Source organism: Sciurus vulgaris (genome assembly GCF_902686455.1).
Source record: "Sciurus vulgaris genome assembly, chromosome: 15".
Classification (NCBI taxonomy): Eukaryota; Metazoa; Chordata; class Mammalia; order Rodentia; family Sciuridae; genus Sciurus; species Sciurus vulgaris.
This window is the reverse complement of record NC_136476.1, coordinates 72,662,732-72,685,767: the sequence shown is the minus strand read 5'-3', so window position 1 is coordinate 72,685,767 and position 23,036 is coordinate 72,662,732. Positions and strand designations below refer to the sequence as shown.

General features: G+C 42.1%; 1 protein-coding gene across 4 annotated transcripts in view; it reads left to right on the top strand.

Annotated features, from left to right (window-relative positions):
- ASTN2 (astrotactin 2) overlaps positions 1-23,036 on the top strand; it is an 883,413-nt gene that overhangs the window by 823,370 nt on the left and 37,007 nt on the right. For all 4 annotated transcript variants that reach the window (XM_079113408.1, XM_079113407.1, XM_079113406.1 and 1 more), the window contains one exon: positions 7,897-8,038. In XM_079113408.1, the coding sequence (XP_078969534.1) occupies positions 7,897-8,038 (142 nt within the window). The remainder of the gene's footprint in view (positions 1-7,896; positions 8,039-23,036) is intronic.

Below are 23,036 nucleotides of genomic sequence, written 5' to 3'. Positions count from 1 at the left end.
GGATAAGTCCTTTCTGAAGAAGAGGCCTAGAAGCAAAAATCCAGTAAGGAGAAGGAATAAGCCCTCCAGGCATTGAAACCGGTACAAAGATCCTATGTTTTATCATGTGAAGGCTCAGATTTTAGAGTCTGAGAGATCTAAATTTGAATTTTAGCCTTGTTATTTAGATGAAGTAAGACCTTGGGCAAATGACTTTAGATCTGTGAACACTTGTTTTTTATTTATAAAATGCCAGTTGTAAAACCTACCTCATAGGATTTGCATGTGGTAGAACTCCTGGTTGCAAGTAACAGAAATCAAATGGAAACTGCCTTTGCAGAAAAAGGAAAAATACTGACCTGTGTATCTAAAATATTCAAGGGTAGATCAAGCTTCAGACATGACTGGCTCCAGGAATTAAAATGATGTCATCATGACTCAGTCTCTGTCTCAATAGTTAGCCTAATTGATTAAGACAGGATCACTTTTTTTTTTTTTTTCCTTTCCTTTTGGCCTCTGGAATGGGATCTCTGGCCATCACCTGCCAATTTCAGAAGGATATAAGAGGTATTAGCTCCACCTAAATGATGTGAACTGAGACTGAGGGAGAACTAATGACCCACTGGAAAATGGCATGCTGTTAACAGAAAGAATCAGGGCATTTCAGCAAGTCAAACCAATGGTATCGACTGGAGCGTGGGCAGGAGAATGATCCAGTTCCTTAGTACAGTACCTGGCACGTGAGAACTTTTAATAGATATTCCCCTTTTGCCTTTTTTGCTTTTTTTTTTTTTTTTTTAATTCTTGTTTTTGTGCCAATCTCTTCTTCCTAGTGCCATGTGACTCCCATTTAATGCTAAAATTTCATGCGGGAAGCAGCTTGGCTCTCCCAACAGAGACTGGTGTTGAGGGGTTGGGGATAGATCCAGGATTCAAGCACTTCAGTTTAGTTTTACAGTACTCGGAAAAACAGCTGTATGGCCAGCCTTGTGCTAGGTTCTGATAACATAGGTGTGATCAGAACACAATTCCCACCTTAAGCTTCACGATCTAAAGGCAAATGTATAGTAGGAAGAAAACAGAGTTTGGATCCCAAAGTCCCAGTTCTATCCTTTTTCATTTCTAGCAAGTTATTCAAACCCTTCTTTTGCCCTTATTTCCTCTCCTTTAACAGCACAATTAATCTGATTCATTAGATTGTATTTAACTTTAATCCAGATAGATTGTTTTGAATGTTTAACCAGACAATATAGGTAAAATGTCTAGCACTGTTGATACCATATCATTAATAGGCAAGTAAACATTTGCATCCTCTCCTTTTTTCCTTTCTTCCAAAACTGCTTCCCTTTGCAAAATCAGGAAGGTTCTAAGGAGTTAGATATTACATAATGTACCTAAAAGCTAGTGAGTTTGACGATTAAAAACTCTGCCACTAGACAGATTGATGAAATCTGATGGAGGTGAAGTAGAGGGATCAGAGAAGCACTGACATTTGTGAACCATCCATGTATAGGGTACACTATCTATGTCATCTCATTTATTCCTTACCTGATTCTCTGAAATAGATGTGACCATCTCCTTTTCAGCTGAAGAAGTACTCTCTGAGTGTTTCATCATCCATCCCTAGATAATATACATAATTGATGAGTGGTGAGCCTGGCTTCAGTACCAAGCCTTGTTTTCCCCACAAACCAACTATCTTTCCACTAACTCATACACCTATATGATAAAGGTAAGCATCATTACACACTGGCTCTTTGGATCTAAGATAACATTATGATTTTGGAAGAAAAGAACCAGTTGCAAATGATAGGTGTAAGGCCCTTAATCTTAGAATGAATGTCTACATTTGCCCAGCTGAAGGGAAAGGTGGAGAAGTTCACAGAGAGTCCGACTTCTCCTTGTGTCCCATGCCCTGTTATTGGTTATTCATTTACCATTATGCAGTTACTGGTGCACAGGAAATGCCCATTTGGAGTATGTACCAGTTACAGAGAGGCCAGCCCCAGAGCAGCCACTAAGTTCCCTTGGTGTTTCCCGAAGAGTATGGAGTCCTGAGCTGGGACCTTTCTCCCCACCTGAGCTAAAGAACTCACTGCCTACCCGCTTCTATTTTGGAATTTCTTTGCTGCTTTTCTCCCAACCTGTTTTCAATTTGCTCTTGTGGCCGGCTTTGACTGTGACCTCAACCCAATCAGAAGGAAGAGGGTGAGGGGAGAAAGAGGGTTGTGGAAGTGCTGAAAGGAGAAGGAGAGAGAATTGAGGAGGGGGTGAGGCCTTTAGGAAAATTGCTCTGTGCTTTGTTGCTTCTTTCTGAAGCTGCAGCAGAATCACGATTAACCTCCTCTGTGGAACATAATGAGAGCAGTGCTGGAGTCTGAGGGGATAAGAAATGTGTGGGGGTCTGACCCCAGCCCACTCGGGTTACAGCCCCAGAAGAGCTGTAATGGGGAACAGGCACATTCCTGAACAGCGACTTCCAACTCCCTGTTTTCAAGGAAAAGAAAACAGGAAAAAAAGAATGTTAGAGACCTGGTCAGGCTAGGGTGAGGCAGGGGCAGCAGCCGGGGTTCATGGAGGGTTCTGCCATGGGGCCACGGCAGAGTCCCAGGAGGCAATCCCAGGCAGAGTAGCCTAGGGGAAGGCACATGAGGCTCCCATGCAAGAGAACTGGGTTTGGTTCTGGACTCTGATCCCTGAGTAGCGTAAATCCTTGAATTAGGGTGCAGTATTCCTGAGCCCCGTGTTTCAATAATGGAATGTGGTACAGTTTAGAATTCAAACAGTTTTAGCTTAGCCTTAACAACTTTTTTTATACTTTTTTGGTGCATTATAATTAAAGGAATGTATAGAGGGAAAAGGGGTGGGAGGGGAGGGGGGAAGGGAAAAAAAAATAACAGAATGAATCAAACAACATTGCCCTATGTAAATTTATGATTTTTAATTAAAATAAAAAAAAATTATACAAAGTAGTGGAGTTCATTGTTACATATTCGTGCATGCACACAATATAACAATATGATTTGATTGATATCATTCTTTAGTGTCTCTGCTTTCCCTCCCTTCCTCTCTCCCCTTGCTCCCTTTCCTCTGCTCTATTTTACATTATTTCTATTTTCATGAATTCCCTTATACCTTTTCCTCCATTTTTTCTCTCTTGCTTTCACATATGAGAGAAAACATATGACCCCTGACTTCCTGGATTTGGCTTATTTCACTTAACAGGGTGCTCTCAAGATCCACCCATTTTCCTGCAGATAACATAATTTCATTCTTCTCTATTTAGCCATAAAACTTTTAATCCAGGTTTTTATAAACAAGTTTTTAAAAACTAAATCCAACAGACCATTAACAAATGAAATAGATCACACTGGAGTTGATCTGGTTGGAGATGAATAGGGAAGATACACTGTAGTCCCCTCCATCATTAGTGTTCTTCCTTACTTTGGGGGTTTTATAGATTCTCATTGGTAAACCACTGTTAGAATATATTATATATTGGAAACCTACTGAGTCCCTTTTGTTTCTTCTCAGCTTTGTATCTTTCTCAGAAATTCCAGATTTAAGAAGATGGCAGAATGGAACCCTAACATGGAGTCGGGAGCATAGTAAATGCCAGTAAACTTATGTCATTCACATTGAAAGAAATGGTCAGAAATTGAGGAGGAGGGGCTACTCTAGCAGCTCTGAAAGCCCTTTAATTCTCCAGATGTCTCACAGGCTGGCTGATATAAATGACCTCCTAGACCACATGAGTCAAGACACCAAGTTTTTGTTCCATATCTACCTCCCACTCTGGGTATGGCCATGGCCATGCCACTTTCCTTCTCTAACCTTCAGTTTTATCATCTATAAATGGAGAAGAATGGCTAAAGAATGTCTACGTCTTTAACTTTGTTACCATGACAAGAATAAGAACAACAAAAACAATATTGACAGTATTTTTTTTGAGCCCTTACTGTGTTAGACATTTTGCCAATTGATGTATATACAATGTTTTATATGATACAAAATTATATTAGATGCCGTTAATTTAAGTAGATAAGAAAATAGATGTACAGTGGTAAAGAACTTGTCCAAATCAAGCACTAAGTGGGATTGTACTGGATTTAGTCCTAGGCAGTGTGAATTCTGAGCCCAAGTTCTTAGCCACTGCCCTGTATTACTACTTGTAAGATTGTACTGTGGCCATATGTAAAGTATGGTACATTGTGGAACCACAATAAATGTGGCTTAAAACTCACTGATTTGCATTTGTGCATAGAGATGCTCCCAGACCTTTCTTAGTACCCCTTCCACTAGGTAAGGAAGGTCACTTCATTCACCTGTCTCTACCTTGCTCTACAGTGCATTTAAATATTCTGAAATAGAGTGCCAAGAAAAGCAATCTTACAATTTACTTTATGAGTCTGTTCTTGTATTTAACAACTCTTCCTGTTGTTGGATTACAAGCTGTAGAAGGTCAGGGACCATTTCTTTTATGGTCTCATTCCTCAAGCCCTGGGAACTAAGAGTGGCATGAATTCAATTGCAAATTGAATAGCTTTGAGAAAGCTCACTTTTTAACACTATCATCTTGAAACTTTCTCTAGGAGGCAGCATGGTATAAAAGAAAAGGGAAGGCTCTGGAGTTAGAATAGGTGTTCAAATTTCAGCTCTATCCCTTCCTCATTTTATAGTATTGACCTCAACTTTACTGTGGGGATAAGAACATCTAACTTGTTTGGTTGTTGCTGGATTACATGGAAAAAAGAAAAGTTCGTAGTAAATGCAGGTTCTTTTCCTTTGAACTTTCCTTGAGATCTTTATACAGATCTAGTCCCAACTAGAACTGGCACTTATCTGCACCTATAATACCCTTGGTATGAATACTTACACTCTGGGTTGTCCAGCTTCTCTACATGAATTAAACCTATGAACATTAAAACTCTTTAAAACTTTCTCACTGATCTGACATGTTTATGGGAGTTTCATCCATGGTCCAAATTATTTTGCAATTCATGGAAATATCTAGAAAGTTATGGCCATTTGAAAATGAATGTCAGCCATCTTTCGGCTTTAAGGCAGTTAATTAATCCTGGACACAAGTATACTGAATTCCCTCATGAAGAGCCAATTCTTTCAATGGCTATTTGGAAATAAATTGAAAAGCAGACAGACGTGGAACCAAGCTCAAAGAAAACAAATATAAGCAGCCAGACTTGGAATCCTGGGAAACCAAATGAAACAAGACCCTCACTCCATCCAGTGAACAATGCCATGTTTTTCCCTCTTTTCAAAATTTTTTTTCATCCCCGACCTTGCTCTGCTTGATATGTACTGGAGTGGAGAGATTGTTGGTTTATGATTGTAACCATGGAAGACATTGACATAATGAAATGAGGGGTGCCAAAAGTCATGATGTTTTAGTTACCTCTTAATTTTAAAGCAAAACCTCTGGTTCTAGAAATCTTTATTTCTTTCTAGATTCTTGGCTTTACTTTCCAAACTTGAAACATACAAAAGAGATATTAGTCCCTTCTCATAGAAGGGAAAACTGAGACTTTGAGAGGCTGAAGGGCTCACAACAAATAGTGGCAATAGATTTTTTCAGCCCAGGTCTGTCTTAGAATAGCTGCTGAAAGTGTGCAGACGCTATTCTAATTAAGACATCTAATACAGTACCTTTGTGGCAAGTCAGTGAACTCTATATATATTAGAAAAAAGCTGAATATATACCACTACCCACCAGATCTGCTTTATTAGACTACAGGGACAAACATGTTATAGAAGAGTTGGTTTGACTGAATCCCAGGGCTAGCCAAACAATTCAGTCAAACGAGTGTTAAAAGACTCTCTTTTTACATGAAGAATAAAATGTTTTTGTTTTATATTTAACTCTACTTCTTTAAGAATGAACTTTTCATTGAAAGAGCAATGGGAAGTTAATGGGTATATTCCGCCCAACCAGTTCCTTGATGAAGAAGGCCCATGTCCCTTGAGTTCTACTCATTTTATGTACTTGACCAACATGGTGGTTCCGTGATGGTTTCATTTCATTGGCATACTTGTAATACCAGATAGGGAGAACATAATTGAACTGGCATTATTACTGGAAATGTATGAACGTAGAGTCTGAGGAACTCCACAGAAGGCATGAAGAGGAGCAAAGAAACCAGAGCTGGAAAGCCTCATTTCATTTCATACTGTACACTATAAAATACCACACATACCTACTTCGCTCCTAAATCATCCAATTTTAGCATTGGAAGGAAACTTAGAAGCCATTTAGTCTGGCTCATTTGCTTTATCTATTTTTAAGTAATTTTTATTGATTTTTTTTTCTTGTTAGAAAAGCAATATATGTTTATTGAAGTTAATTTAAAAAGTAGAGATAAAGCAAAAATAAGATTTAAAAAGTGCCCTTTATCTCACTCACCAGACAGAGCAACTATTAAGCATTTGCAATATTTTCTTTCTTCTGTTTTAAAATTCATATGTATGTAAAATTTCCACAAAATGGATTATTCTGTACTAATGTAACCTGTTTTTTAACTGAACAATATACTGTGAATATCCTTTTATATAACTTCATGTTCTTTCACAAATTATTTTAATGCCTATAAAATACCCCATTGCATTATTGAACTATAACTTAACTGATACAGTCATTTCTATATTGTTAAACATTTAGTTATTTCTAAATTCTTGCTATGTATAAATAGTACTATAATGTTTGTCCTTCTATCTTAATTTTGCCCTTATAACTTAGCTATGTTATTTCATTTTATTTTTTTCAAGACTCATAAAAATGATTCTAGCACCTTAATCTTACAAAGGAGAAAACTAAATCACAAAAATGAGAATTTAGTTGCCCAAACATATACAGCAAATTTATATATATAGATAAATGGAGAGAGAGAGGGAGAGAAAATTCTTGTCAGAGCTCAGACTAGATGCTAAGATTCTAGAAGTTCAATAATTCTTCCTAGTCTTCTTTGCTTTCTATTCCTCTTTGTGGAGTTCTCTTTCTAGTAAATTTCAACGGCTCCCTAAAATCCAATGGCTAAATTGACATTTTGAAATCATGGAGTTCGAGGATCACATATATGCAATACTTCTTCCACTATCATTTCCTGTATTAATGACCTTCATTGCTAATCACTCATAGGACTCTTCGCCGTTGACTAGTCTATATCTTTGACCATCACAGCATGACACTCCATGAATGCAGTACCAGTGCATAAGAGCCATGTGACATGAAATCTCTTTTATCATTAGCTCAATCCCTTTATTATGCAAATGAGAAAAATGCAATCCCAAGAAAGAAAGAACTTGTTTAAGGAGTTAAGAAGATGTTAATAGCAGTGACAAGGCCAAAATAGTTACTCTGGCAAAAAGGAAGCATAATCCCCTTGTTGTCTTTTATTGTTTGTTTGTTTTGGGACACCAGGAATTGAACTCAGGGGCACTGGCCCCTGAGCCACATCCCCAGCCCTATTTTGTTATTTTACTTAGTGACAGGGTCTCACTGAGTTGCTTAGTGCCTTGTTTTTGCTGAAGCTGTCTTTGAACTCACAATCCTCCTGCTTCAACCTTCTAAGCCGCTGGGATTACAGGTGTGCACCACCATGCCTAGCTTTTTGTGTATTTTTATTACACAGCAATTAACTTCATGTTAAACTTGATACAATCTTATAAAGGTAGGTATTAGCATTCCCACTTTCCAGGTGAAAAAATTCAGGTATAAATTTGAGTGAAAAGTCATCAGGGCTAGATACTAATTAGCATCATTTTCAGATCTTGTGTGTTTTCTGCCTACTAATCCTCCTGATAATGGTATCCAGACTTTCAATGAGTTTGGACAGCAGGGCATGAATCAAGCAGGGCTCATCAAGGCCTGAGCTGGGGAGCTCATCTGTTTTTGTCTCCCTCCAGGAGAATTCCTGAGTTTTGCTGATGACTTACTCTCTGGCCTGGGCACATCTTGTGTAGCAGCTGGTCGAAGCCATGGAGAAGTCCCTGAAGTCAGTATCTACTCGGTCATCTTCAAGTGCCTGGAACCCGATGGTCTCTACAAGTAAGATGTGATGGGTATGTGGGGAATATGACAGGATGATTTTAAGCCTGGGAGGGAAGACAGCACTCATTCTCTTCAGGTTAGCCAAATGTTCTATTAGACAACATGTATGTGTATCTTGAGATTCTGAGGTTTAGAAGTGTCCATTTGGGGCATGTGGTCACTATGAGTCACAAAATCAGTACTAAAGAGCCCAAGGAAAGAAAGCAGAAATTCAAAACTATTCATTCTACTGACAAAGAATCTGCAGCCCGGGAGGCATCAAGATCACAGAACAACTTATCAAGGAGGGCTGGGATGGAAATAAATCCCTGCCTACTGCTCTTTTCTGTCTTCCATGCTGTTTCCCTTTAGAAACATTATATATCTGGGATATATGTGCACGCACACACACACACACACACACACACACACACACACACGCATACACACACACACTGAGAAGTATATATACTGATACATCTCCTTTGCAGAATACATAAGTCACTGCATTCAAACTTCTGGAGATGCAAGAGGAAGTCACATTTGTTAATTTCAGAAAATAAAAGGGACTTATTTTTCAATCATTTCCCACCTTGATGAGAATTGCTACATCTGGAAGTAGCTATTCCAATGCTAACATGGCACTCTAGAATCTGACTATTTTTGTATACCCTAATTATGAACCCACAGGCCACCTCCCTTTGTAGCCTAGAAAGCTGCATTTGTTAAGAAATGAGCCTTTTAAATCAGTTATCAACTTATTCCTTTATTATTTTATTTCATCACTCAGTGATTTGTTCACTCACCCATTCACCTATCCATTTTCCCAACATCCCACCATCCTCTGTTTATCTCTGCCTCACTTCTTTCCTCCCTCCTTCCCTCCTCATCCATCTCATCTATCCATTTATCCACTCTTATATTTCTTCATTTCATTCACTCTTTCATTTAGCAATTGTTTTGTTTTCATTCTTAGTCACTTGTTGATATCTCATTTACTTATTTGGCAGACATTTTCTGAGGGTTTCTTGTGTCCTAGGACTTCAGGTATGAATGTTAACTTAGCCAGTCCTTTCCTTAGATAACTTATAACCTAGCGATAGTATGAAAAACCACAGACTTTGTATTAAAGTCTGACTTTAGTATTTTTAATTGTATGATTTTAAATAACTTACCTTACCTCTGCCTTTGTAAAATAGAAATAATAAAACAACTTACAGAGTTATATGACAAGCATTAATTAATTAAACATTGGGGTGAGCACAGTATCCTAATTACATGCTCAATAAATGTTAGCCTCTCCACAATCTCTGAATCCCTGTCACCTCTAAAGCAAATTACTCTCTTACTTCTGCTTGCTTTCTGAAAACACTGTGACTTTTCCAAAAACCATAGTGCCCCTTTGAATACTTGATACATTCTGGCTTTTTGGTAATGTCCAATACATTAGTGCATCAAACTCAAGAATATCACTGGAAGCTGGGAATTGGACCTTCTGACCCTGAGTGTCTCAGAGGCACTGGGGTTCAAGATTTCTCTTAGATCACTTGGGAACAGTAAATAGTCTATGGAAGGAATCCCCGTCCGTACTGTGCTGTCAGAACTCTCTTGAGGGGCATCAAGACAGATCTCACAGTGGTGGTAGGATGGACCTTAGACCTCAAAGCTGAATGTGGTCCTGATAGTGAGTGGTGGAACTGGATCCAGACTTTGAGAGCATGACTCTCCATCGTGATCAGTAAGCACTAGCACTAACAACTTGGGCTCTAGGGTCACTGCATCTACACCATAGAAGCATATGACTAGATTAAGAGGCACGAGGTCCTCTCCAACTCTAAAAGTTATGACTCCATGAAGAAAGTGCCATTTTCAGAATTTCTTGGTGGCTGTCATCTGGCTCCTCTGTCCCTCATTAAGGGTGTAGACCGGAGACAGACAGACCTGAGTTTGAATCCATGTTCTCCTCTTCATCAGATATGTAACATCCAGTTACTGAATGAGCTGCTCAACCCTTCGAGTCTCCACTTCCTGGTGTGGGAAGTGTAGATGAGATGGTGTCTGGCTCATTGGAACTCCAGAGGACTTGATGAGATCATGTGCAAAGGCTTTCTGCTTGGAGATGGGTTCCTGGTAGGAGTGTAGGAAGTGCCAGCTGTTGTTGTGCTTGGTAATTATTAATTTCAACTTCCTCCCTATTCATTCTTCACATGATGGGAGAGTTAGTATTTAGCAGGGAAGGTCAGAACCCCATCAGAAGGAGTAACCATGTCTCTGGGTGGCATTGTAGGGGAGTTGGTGTTGGCTGGATAATGCCTAGAGCTCCCTTAGGTAAGAAATATACTATGAAATATTTTATGGATCCACAGAAAAGCAGTTAACATGAGAGATGACGTATCAGTTGCCATCCTCCAAATGTGATGAACACATTCCTGTGCCCTTTCTTTTCCTCACTGCCTGCCGCTTTTCCTTCCCACCTGTTGAAGTAGGGAACATTCTTCCCCTGTCCTGGAATTGTGCTTGTCATGGGCTTCTTGTCTCTATCTATCTCTGAACACTTCTTTATTTTATTTATTTATCTATTTATTTATTTATTTATTTTTGAAATTGATTTCGTTAATGGCCCTGGGATCTGGTCCACTCTGACAAGGAGCCAGAGGGTTGTTTGGAATGGTCTCTCATCCCACTGGCGACTCTCCCCCCATGATGTCTGACCAACTGAGTCTCGTGTTTTAAAATAGTTCCAGGGCCATTTCTTAGGGTTTCTCATTTTCTGCTTGCTCGTTTCTTACCAGAATTTGTTTTCTTCTGTTTGAGCTAGAAAAGCCACGTGAGACAGTGGAAAGAGCACAGACTTGGGGGACAGACTGGGTTGGGTGTGAGTCCTGATTCTGCCCTGTACACGCGCTTAACTTGACCCCAGGCAAGTCATTTTTCACTGCTCCACACAATAGTCTCTTCCTCTGGAAAGAGGAAGGTTGGTAATCACTTCTAGCTCACTGAATTATGGAGAAGAGGATTGAGTTGAGAAACTGTAAGTATAGGGTTTACCCGAATGCCTGGCACGGAGGAAGCCTGAGGAATGTTAACAATTTTCTTCTTATTTTATTGTTTTTGACTTGGTGCTTGGTTATCAGTGTCTCTTTCTTCCAAGAACAACCCTAGAGGAACTTGTCGCTATGAAGCAAGTCGGAGTCTTACTGGCCCACAAAGGAATGACCATCCAGAATTCTCTGGAAAGAAAGAAGAGAAGAGAGGGTGAATTCTGATGAGAGGGCTTTGTTAAACACAGCCAGACTCCAGTCCCTCCATTTAGGCTTCCAAAGGGGTTCAGGTGTTAGGAGAGTGGAGGGCCAGTCTCTCCACCAGGGAGCCTGGGTTCACATCCTGATGCCACCATTTCTGCCTCTGGGACCTTGGGCTAAACAGTCATATCACCTCCCTGCTGTGAGGTTTCAGAATGTTTAAAATGAAGATGCACTAGATCCTCCCTGCTTGAGAGTTCTGGGTACTCATGCTTTTACCATGGGATTTACTCTTCTCCTCCCTCTCCTTACCCTCCTCCTGGGCTGCTGCTTTTTTGATTTTTCTACCTCTCTAACTTTTGTTTTGCCCCTACTTATGCCTGTTTCTCTGTGTCTTTGTGTCTTTCAAAACCTTTCAGGAAAGTATTTCTTTATGAATTCCTATCTTTGTCTGTCATTCTCCCTATTACTCCTTTTCATTTTTTAAAATAATTTTTTAATTGTAGATGTACACACCTTTATTTTATTTATTTTTATGTGGTGCTGAAGATCAAGCCCAGTGCCTCACATGTGCTAAGTGAGTTGCTGCACCACTAGGCTACAACCCCAGCCCTTACTCCTATTTGTTATCCTCTTAGTTTCTGCTTCTGTATGTGCATCTCAGTCTCTGTTTTATTTCATACTTGACTTACGTTCTCTCTCTCTCCCAATCTGCCCTCCCATCCATCCCCATTCCCTCTCTCCACCCACCTAGGAAGGCAAATTGCTTTTGCAGCCCCTTCATCCATGTAATTTTACACAGTGCCTCAGGGTGAGACCAATTGGAAGAGTGAAAGTCAAGTCTGATTTTCTGTCCTAAGCTCACCCTGGTGTAACAAAACAGAAACATCAGCACCCGTGCCCTATTTAAATTGAATTTCCTTGTTTGTTTCATTTGTTTTGCTTTGAATGAAAACAAACAAGAACGGCAGAGAGAGGGTACCCAGAAGGCCTCAGAGTGGGGCCAGCTCCTATTTCCCCTGGGGTGTTGGAGTCCAGGGGTGACCCTGAGCAGGAGTCTCTCTACGCAGTGCCAGTGACTGAGGCCAGGCTGGGCATCTGTGGTCCTGTCCTTGCCTGGCTAGAGGCTTAGACACCTTTCTTGTAGCTGCTCTCCAATTTCCTATTACCCAAGGTAATTAGCCTCTGTCTTGTCTTGGCTGGCTTGCCTGTCTCTAATCATGGATGTCTGCCAAAGGGTCCTCAGTGAACATACCAGCAGCAGCCGGGCCTGATTCCTGGGGTGGGGGACTCATTCTCACATATCCAGAGGCTCACACCCGGCCCACCCTGGCTTCAGCCTATGAAAGGAGTGCCAAGGGAGCCTGGGTACTGCAGCCAAGTGCCAACATCCATGGTGGGGACAGAGTCTTAGAGGGAAACTCCTTAGCAGGGGTTGGTGGGGTTAGGGGAGTAGTGGGAAGGGCATTGAAAAAGAATGAGGCTGAGGTCAGGGGTCAGACAGCAGTTCTCACTACTCTCAGTCATACCATGGGCCAGTGCCTACCCTTCTCTGGCCTTCACGCTCACATCTGTGTGAGGAAAGGTGGAAGTCAGTCAGTGCTAAGACTTGCTCTCTAAGGTCAAGACGGAGAGTCCAAACCAAGATTCTGATTCAAAGTCCCATCTTATTTATCTGGAAAATAGTATTATAATATTTTATCCAGAATTTACTTTATGCCAGAAATCATGAAAGGAACATGTGCTGTCTCATTTAATCCTCACCAAAACCCTGTGATAATGGTAGTAGTATTCTTACCATTCCCCTTCTCACAGATGGGGAAACTCAGGTCTAAGGGAGTAATAGGTTTGCCCAAAGTCACATAACAAGAAGAGATACTACTGAGAACTGTGCCCACGCTGACTCCAGCGCCCAGCCTCCCCTCCCCGCATATGCTGTTCATGTCTGCCTGCGCACATGTATGGAGTCGTGACAAAGACCTGGTGAGGACGGGAGTTGAAGAGAGCTTTTTAACTGCAAGCAACACTGTTCACCATGGAAGAGTACCAGACTTGGGGACTGGCAGACCCAGGTTACAGCTTACAGGTCCTGGGAGAAATAACTTGCCTCATCTTTCTTTCATATTTGTAAAATAGAGAAAACTAATCTTATTCATAAAATGGAGACAATTAATTGTACCTCTCAAGGTTGTTGCAAAGATTAAACTAGATCATAGATGAGAAAATGCTTGGATGTTTTTATCAAGATTCGAGCACATGTAGAGGATCATCAGTATCCCTCCATGTTTGTTAAAGAATAGCAATAAGAAGGGGAATAAGTCCTGTGAATCAATACCTTCAATGCTACCACCACCTCTACACACACGTGCCCACACTTACACACTTTTAAGTTAGGCCTTTGAAATTGGACACAGGTGGGTTTTTTTTTTTCACCTTAGCTCCAGTTCTTTCCCTCTGTGTAGCCTTGGGCAAGTTCTGTCACCTCTCTGTGTTTTTATTTTTTCATATGTAAGGTGGCAGTATAAGAGTTCCTATTTCATGGGTTGTGAACATACAATAAACTAAAACTTGTTTAATGTTTGTTTTTCTCACTGGAAGGGCATAAGAGCAGGGATTATATCTTTCTTGTTCTTCCTCTATCCCTGATGCCTAATACAGTGCAGAGACACCAGTTAAGAACCCAATAAATCCAGTAAATATTTGTTCAATGATTTGACGTTTTGTCCAAAGGGCTATATAACTGTCCCTATGGCTTTGCTCCTTGAAACTCACAGGACCTCTCCTTTGCTTGTTTCTGCCCTATTCAACTTTCCTCAGTAGACATCCCACATTACTGGCATCTTTTGATCTCAGGGGTCTCCATGTAGCTACATTTTCCTTCTCATAAATTCATGTATCACACTCTTTGGTGCAGCCAGCAGGGGCTTTAACACTGCTACACTTTTCCTGGTCTCCCAGGACTGCCCTTGAAATATTGGTGGAAGTATCCATCACCCCTAACTCCAGCATCCTTCAGTCCTGCAGAGCCAGCCCCATGTGGTTGATGCCAAGGTCTCCTACCATCTCAAGCAATATCTAAGCCTCCTGGGACCATGGATGTTGCAGTATCTGAATGTCTGGGCAACTGAACACTTTGAAACAATTTCCTAGGTTCCCCTGTGCAGTAGGGCACTACAATGGTGTCTTCTCAAAGGAATTGTTACTTTTATACACTTGAGCCTGAAATGGGTATGGTCTTGCCAATTCCAGAAATGCACTCAAATCATCTTTCCTATTGTCTCTTTGTAAAACACTTAGCATTTCTTTAGTGGCTGCAATCTCTTCGACAACCACATCTTCTTGTCCCCAGTTTTACTTGCACTATTCTGGCAAAATTTTGCAAGATTTTCAAATTTTTACAGTGTCCTCTCTGCCCCTTGTTTTCACAGTAAACTTGGCTAAAAGCTGCTACAATATCCATGCCATTATCTGAATACTGTGATGCCTTAAAATTTCTTCCACCAGATGAGCTAGTACGTCTTCTTCAAATTCAGTCTCATAGAAGGTACGAGGACATGGGAAAGTGTAGACAACCTTCTTGCCAGAACATAACATACTAATCCAATTTCCAATAGTCCTCCTCCTGTGAAACCTCATGAGCCCAGTCTTTATCATCCATAGCCCTACAGGCATTCTGGCCTTCTCAGCTCCCACCAGAATCACCCATCAAGCTCCACTTACAACATACTAAAACTTTTCCAACTTATATCTCCAAATTTTTCAATATTCACCCCTTCCCCTGCAAACCAGCTCTAAAAACTTCAGAATGACATAGTCAGGTTAGTCACAGTAACGACCCGCTTCTCAATACCAATTTCTGTTTTATTCAATTTTTTTCATTGCTGTGACCAAAAGACCTGAGAGCAAAAACTGTTGAGAAGGAAAAGTTTATTTTGACTCCCAACTTCAGAGATTCAGTCTACAGTTAGCTTGGACCCAAAGCTCTGGGCCCAAGGTGAGGCAGAACATCATGGTGGAAGGGTGTGGCAGAGAAAAGCATTTCAGGACATGGCAAAAAGGAACCATAGAGAGATCTTCATTAACGAGGGATAAAATATAAACTGTAAGGACATATCCTACTTCTTCCAGCCACACCCTACCTGACTACAGTTACTTTCCAGTTAATCCATATCAGTAGACTAATCAATTGATGAGGTCATACCTCTCATAATCTAATCATTTCACCTCTAAAAGTTTTGCTTTGTCTCACACATGAGCTTTAAGGAACACCTCATATCTAGACCATAACATCTTTCTCTTCTTGTTTCTCTTCCTCCTTCTTCTCTCTTTTTTTCTTTCTCATAAATTTTATGTAATTTAATTCTCAAAATAATAATCTCAGGTAGTTGCTATTACTTTCAACAGTTAAGTCTACCAAGCAACAGAGAGGTTAGATAACTTGACCAGAGTCACAAAGCTAACAGGTGGAGAAGCCAAGATTTGCACCCAGCCAATTTACGGCCAGTGCCTGAACAGGAAATTACCACACTATATTATGATAAGAATTGGGCATGTTGAAATGACAGGGGTCATAGGGTGGAAGCTGTGGGAAAGGTTCTTTTATACAAAGATCCATGCCCAGATGGGTTGGAAAAAACATGCAAAACAGTTCTCCCACCAAAAGCTGAGTGACTACCCCTGAATTAAAACTTTCTCTTATACAAAGAGTTGAATTATGAGTCTTCTTGAGTATACCCACTTCTCCATAGGGGTAGACTCCCAATGCTATTTTTGAGTAGCTGTTGATTTCCAAATTTTATCTGCTATTGTTTCCCAGCCCCTAGATTCCCACCTCTGAAAAGAAATTCAGACCACTGGCCCAAAGATTTCATTCCTAAAGCCCAAGGGTTGGTGACTCCATCCCTTGCCAGGTGCAGCCTGGGCAGCACACTGCAGAAGCAGTCAGGACTACCACCACAGATACTATAATTATGTATTAGATGACATCCCAATTCTTCTCTTTATTTACGTTCCTACCCTACCCTCTTCATTTCCTCTCTTTTTGCCAAGAATCAGCACAAAATTTACTGGAAATAACATGAAATTCATTGGGAACCCTCCAAGCTGTCTTTCAAAAGTGATTGCCCCATGATGGGAGATGAAAGACCCAGGGTCGTCTGCCACTTATCCTGAATAACTGTTGGGCCTTGAGCAAGTGATTTCTACTTGGAAGGTCTCAGTTTCTCCATTTGTAAGAGAGGAACTGAAAGGGGAAGATCAATGAACCTTTTCAGAATGCAGAGGCTGTGTATCTCAAAAAGTGATGGAGGCAAAGAGAAAGACCAAGGCCCTGGCAGCTGGGGAGACAAAAGTCTGAAGCCAGGTGAAAGAATTTCATTCAGCTTATAGCTAGATACGCTCTCTTAGCTCAGTGACCCAATCTGTTCAGTGAACTTCCGGACTCAGATTCCAGATGTGAACCAGCCAAACTCTGAGGGGACTTCCAGCTCCTGTGATACAGGAGATAAGCAGTGAGGAGGCTTTCCATGCTGACTAGTGCCTAGGCTGCAGACTCTGAACCAGGGTAAGCTGAGGCCACCACCCAAGGTGGATCCAGGACATACCAGGGAAAGAAGCCAGGAGAGGCCTGACAGAATTCCTGTCTTGCTCTTTTGTGACTTCTTCCCCACTGTGAAATCTTACCATAATCATTTTAAAATTTCCACTCCTCCCTTCCCCCTTCCATCCCTCACTCCATCCCTCTTCCATCCTTCCCCCTTTCCTTTACTCTTTCTCTTTTTTCTTCCCTCCTCCCTTTGTCCTTCTTTCCTAAACTCCTTTCCATGTTTTCAACATCTCTCCTTTCTCGTTTTGCCCATTTTTTATTGCCTCTGTCTGATTTTTTTCTCATTTTTCCTCTCTGTTTTCTTTTGCCTTCCTTCTCTCTCTCAGTCATGGACGTTACCTCCTATTCTGTGTTGATCTGTTTCTGATTGGTGCTTTCGTATGTAACGCTCTCTCTGTGACGGTACCTCTTATTCTCGTATCATTTCTCTGTGTCTATCTCGTGCAGTTCTGGGGTCTCTCTTCCTCCATCCTCCTGTTCATTTTCCATCCTTTGTCCCTACATTCCTCACCCCACACCAGCTAAGGACAAGGGTCTGTGTCTATTTCAGGCTCTGAGCTGAACAGCCAGCTGAATGTGGCCAAGGGTCCAAGAGGTCACCAGGGGTCAGGGACCTCTAATGTCCCCAAACTCGGGTGGAATGTGAACTTCCCTGGCTATGGTGCCCAGTCCTATTGGTCAGGGAATGAGAGTAAAGGGGGCAGCCTAGCGACTCAACTCCATTTAACATCAGGTCACACTGACCTCTCCAAAGTGCACAGTTGGGGCCCCCGAGAGGGGAAGAGCTGTGCTCAAGCCAGAAGCAAATACAGCCATGTATCCCAAGCCAAGAGAGACTTGCAGAGGAAAAATAACGCTGTTTTTCAGCCGACAGACAGAGAGGCTCCTAAAACCTGCTGGGGACTCTCAGGCAGGCTGTTTCTTTCCTCAGACTGCATCAGGATCTCATCCAGGAATGGGACACCAGCCAGGGTTTCAGGGGGACAGGGCACAGACTGCTCATGTAAACTTGTAGGGGGATGGTGAGCTCAGGCTATGCTGCAGAGCTAGACCTTGAATGCCAAGCAGAGGACCTGAACTTTCTCCTGCAGTCAATGAGGAGCTAGAAAAGATGTGAGGAGGGAACTGTGCTTTATGGTGACAATTCTGACTATGGTGTAGAGGACAGACTGGGTTGAGTGGAGCATCAGGGAGGCCACTGGGTGCAGGTAAAAAGAGATGGGTGGGGCCCTCATAATTTGGGACTCCATGAGTCTATTCCTAAGTGAGGATTGTGCTGGGGCAAAGTAGAGTAGCGTGGTCTTAGCTCAGTTCTGCAAACATCTGAAAATAGCTTTCCTTTTCTTCATAACTCATAGCACTGACCATCTACAAGGTGCCCCGCTCTAACATAGGCACTTGGGATACAGAAATAGCCAAGCTAAACAAAGTCTCTGTAACCACAGAGTTCACAGTCATGACAGTGAAACAGAAAAGACCAGGCTGCTACTCTACTTCATGCTCTGACGGGACTGCCCAGGGGCTGTGGGGATACAAAGGAAGAGTCACACACCCGATTCGGGATTCTCTGCTACAAAGTCTGCTTGAAGAAGTGAGGAGGGATGGTAGTGGGTTGAATTGTGTCCCCTCAAAATTCATGTAGGGAGAAAACTCAGAATGTGACCTTACCTGGAAACAATGTTTGCAGATACAATTATTCAAGGATCAGGATGAGATCATACTAGATTAAGTTAGCTGCCAAACCCAATGACTGGTGTCAATCTAAGAAGAGGAAGGGTAAGGCGTCCAGAGAGGAGAATGCATGTGAGGATGGAGGTGGAGATTGTAGATATTCTCTTCCAAGAAAGGAATTCCTGGGTCCATCGGAAGCTGGAGGAGGTAAGGAAAGATTCTCCCTGAGCCTTCAGAGTGTGTCTGCTGGCCCCTTGATCTCAGATATCTAGCCTTCAGAACTATGAGGGAATATATTTGCTGTTTCAAGCTCCAAACTTCTAGTTATGTCAGCATCAGAAGCTAATATAGAGGTGAAGAGGGTTTCCGGGAGAGGACAGATCACGGGATGGCTGAGAAACAAGAGAGGGCGTGATACAGCAGAGAGTGTGACTGGCATGTGAAGGCCAAGTGGAAGGACCTGGTCAGCCATACAGTGGCTCCATGAGGAGCGTGGAAAAGCTTCAGGGGACATAATGGTATGAATGTGCTTCATGGCCACAGAGAACAAGGAACTTGTAAAAGAAAGACCAAGCAGTTGAACAATGCCCAGAGGAAAGGAAGCAGGTCACCAAAGGCCCTAGAAATAATGCCTCTAAAGAACATTTGAGTGCCCTGCATTATTTGTTCACGTAAAGCAGAAAAGACACAGGAGGCTGAGCCCATGTCGTCAACCTTCTGTAGAGCTGTGCAGGGTAAAAGGGCACAGATGCATTCACTCTGACCCCAGAGAGCACAGTGCACTGTACTGCAAGGCTGCAAGGGAGATGGATTCAGCTTACTGTCAGGAAACAGTCTATCACTGACCCTTAGTGGGCTGGCCATCTCAGTGGACTGTGGGAACGCCATGCTGGGGGAAAAGAGAGCCGATGAGCATAAGGCAAGTGATCAGCCAGGCTTTGAAAGGAGGCGTTGGTAGTGATGCCATCGGGCCAGTGTGGCCAAATGCTTGACAGCGGGGGCCAGTGGGGCCTGTGGTGAGCTACGAACATGGAGAACTTAGCTCCAGCTGCTCCTCACTGGGCGAGAATGCTGGCCCCGTGCTGCCGCCTCTTCTAAGGCAGATGTTTTAGTGAGACCTCCTAATTAGTACGTGTTGGCAACCAATTTACAATTGGCCAAATCAACCAAATTGGAAGGTAGTAATTAATCTGAAGTTCATTATTTTGGGAACTCTAGGTCAGTTCTCTTAGTATATGGATAGAGAAGCCTAAAAAACCCATAGGCTTCATAGTCAAGGCAGAGCCCAGATTAGAACTTGGGGACCGCAACTCCCAATCTATGGCTTTTACCAGCAGTCTGTCTTCTATCTTAGCATCACCTTGTTAGGAGCAAGGCACATGGAGAGGTTTCTGTGGTGGGGTCATAAGCCCCTCCTAGGCTCTGTGCCCAGCTTTGTTGATCATCCACCTAGGGTTTGGCAAAGACTTTGTCCTTTCGAACCTCAGTTGGTTACATTGGGATCAGTGGAAAAGTCCCTTCCTGCTCTTACCATCTGGGATGCTAGGAATGAGCCCAAACTAGAGGCCAGGCCCTAACCTTTCCCTGTTCCCATCACCTAGGCTGCAGGCTCATCCCTGCACACCGAGGGCTGCCTTTCCACCTCTCACTCCCCACTCCATCTGTGAAAGAGGCTGTAGCTACGAGCTGTCTCGAGGTCATCATGGAAAGGTGTTAGCAGACGACAGGGCATCTCCATTAATGATGTGTAGAAAGTCAGAGGCAAGACAGAATCCAGACTTCCAGAATTTTCTAGCAGAACTCCATTCTGCTTTCATATTTGAATCACCACAGAAGAGTAGCAATTAAGACCACAGACATCATTGACCTTTACCTGTCTTTTTGGAGAAATTGAAGCCAAGGGTGGGGACCAGTACTCCCACACAGGTCTCTCAGACAGCCAGGGTCAGAGTTGGGCTGCACCAGGGCTCTTAACTTCACTATAAGGTACCTGCTGCTGTCTTGTGCTAGATCCAAGTGTACATGTACCCCTTTTCCTCTTGAGTATTGAGATGCTAAGAACATGGGGTTTTTGAATCACACTATCCTTCGGTCATTTAAATCTCAGACTTCCTTACTGTACAATATAATTATTACCCCGGGTCATAATTTCTGCATCTGTAAAGTAGGGATACTACTACTCTTATTTTAGAGCTTCATTGGGAAACAATTGTAGGTTGGTTAACACACACACAAAGTTCCAAGGAATTGGGTCTCTAGTATAACAACAAGTACATATATAAGGTTTTTCTTTGATAGGTCTTCATCTGGAGTGACCATGGGACTTTGCTTGGCTAATGTCCTGCCCTCTGTGTAGTTGCTCACATTTCTCTGTTCTCTTTGAACATCTCCCAGGAGTCCTCTGGACATTAGATGTAACAAATGTGGGAAATGATCATTTTTCAAAACATCCAACATAACAAATGATGCCTTCTTTCCTTTTTATCTTCTACTGTTCTTTGAACCCATCCTTAATATAGCTCTTGTGCTCATAGCGAACTAAGATTGCCAGTGATCCAAATGTAAGATGAGTTTCAAAAAACCATGAATTAGGTACCTTTGAATTTCTAGCATATACCCTGGCACTTAGTAGGTGTTTTATTCAGCGAATACCAAAGATTAGTAATCGACATTACAGGGTGAATGGATAGAGTCAGTCTTTCATGTAAACAACTGTATCTATTAGCCAAGAACATAGCAATGACGTTCTCTCTGCCTGCCAATCACTGTCATATGGACCATTTATAGAATCCTATTACATGCCAGCATTGTGCTAAGATCATTAAGCCTACTAACTGTTTGAACCTTAACAATCTAGCACCCTTACCAGTATATTGACAATAATGGATAATATCCTATTTTATAGATAAGGAAATTAAGACAGAAAGTTTAAATGTGACTTGCCAAGGTCACGTAATAGTGAATGGCACAACCATGATTCTATCACAAATTGTCTGGCTCTAGAGCCCACACCTGTATATTCTTATGCATTTCTCTCTTAGGTGCTGACCAAGTTGGAATTTGATGTTTTGTGGCTCAGATTGAGAGAGCTTTGCCCAATATTGGGGACAAACTTGCAAACAGTTAATTATTCTTGGGATAGACGGTAATTTGCCCCATAATGAGTGCCCTGAGAGAGTTCTGAGGAGGTTGTGATCTCTAGTAGCCAGTACCCCTTGGGCTACTGAGCTGAGCTGACTGAAAGAATGGTCACATTGAATGTTGAAAATTAGGGAAGTTGTTTTTATCACAGGCAGAAGGAGTAGTTGAAATGAAGACAAGGAGGTGATAAACTGGAAGAAAACATGAGGAACAGCAGAAGGTTGAGAATAGTTGAAAAATACAGTATATGAGGTTGGAGAAGCTGGACAGACTTTTAATGCAAGCTAAGGAACCCTTGATGGGTTCTGAGCAGCAGTAAGACCACATTTGCATTTTAGAGAGATCTTGGTGGCCTGTGACTTAAGAGACTGAGGTAGGGAGATGAGTTAGGCCCTGTTAAAGTGGTTCCATAAGGGATCATGAATCTGGAATTAGGACAGTTGGCAGAGGATGGAGAAGAAGAGACAAATAATGGGTGTCATAGGATGTGGGGTCCTTGAGCTCCAAGTTTTCTTTGGGAATCTATCAAAGGACAACTAATAGGGTAGCCTCAGGGAGAAGACACAGCTCAGGAATTGAAATTAAAAAGTCTGGATTCAAATTCTGACTCTACCAATCCATAGGTGAGTGACCTTTGAAAAATTATCAACCTTGGAGGCCAATCCTTATCCTGCATCCAAAAGCGAGAATAATCAATTCTACTTCCAAATGTCCATGTCAAATTTGAATATTCCCCATGTTAATTTCGGGCACCTAGTAGGCTCTTTATTCACATGAACTTCCTCCTGTCCTTTCTGTTTTCTTCATTGGTTGCAGTACACATTCATATTATTTCTCTGCCTCTCTCCACCCGCTTCCCTGCCTGGCTTCCCTCTCTCTGTCCCTCTTTCCCCAGGATGCCAGAAATGAAATAACATTCTTTGCATGTTTGTTCTAAAGCTTCTGGCAGCCTTCCCGCAGACCCCTGGCTGGGTCAGGACTGATTTGCATTAGCATGTGTGAGGCCAGCCTGAAGGGGAGGGAGAGGCCCAGCTTGCAGGGAGTTTCATCAGGCACCCTTGCCAGAAAAAGGAGAAGTTACTATTCTTTCTGGGAAACATTCACAGATTAAAACAAGCAAGGGAGCTGCCTTGCTTGTGGAGAGGCTGTGGGTGGGTGAGCTGCGTAGCAGACTCCCACGGCTGTGTCCAACTCCTCTTACCCTTATCACAGGCCTGTCCCCAGAAATCGCTCCTCCAAAGCGTGTAGTAACTGAACACTAAGAAATAGACCTTTCTGAATCACATCTATGTCCTCTAGCAGGGAGAAGAGGGAGAGCTCAGAAGCAGGGAGGACACTCGAAAACTGCAGGATAAAT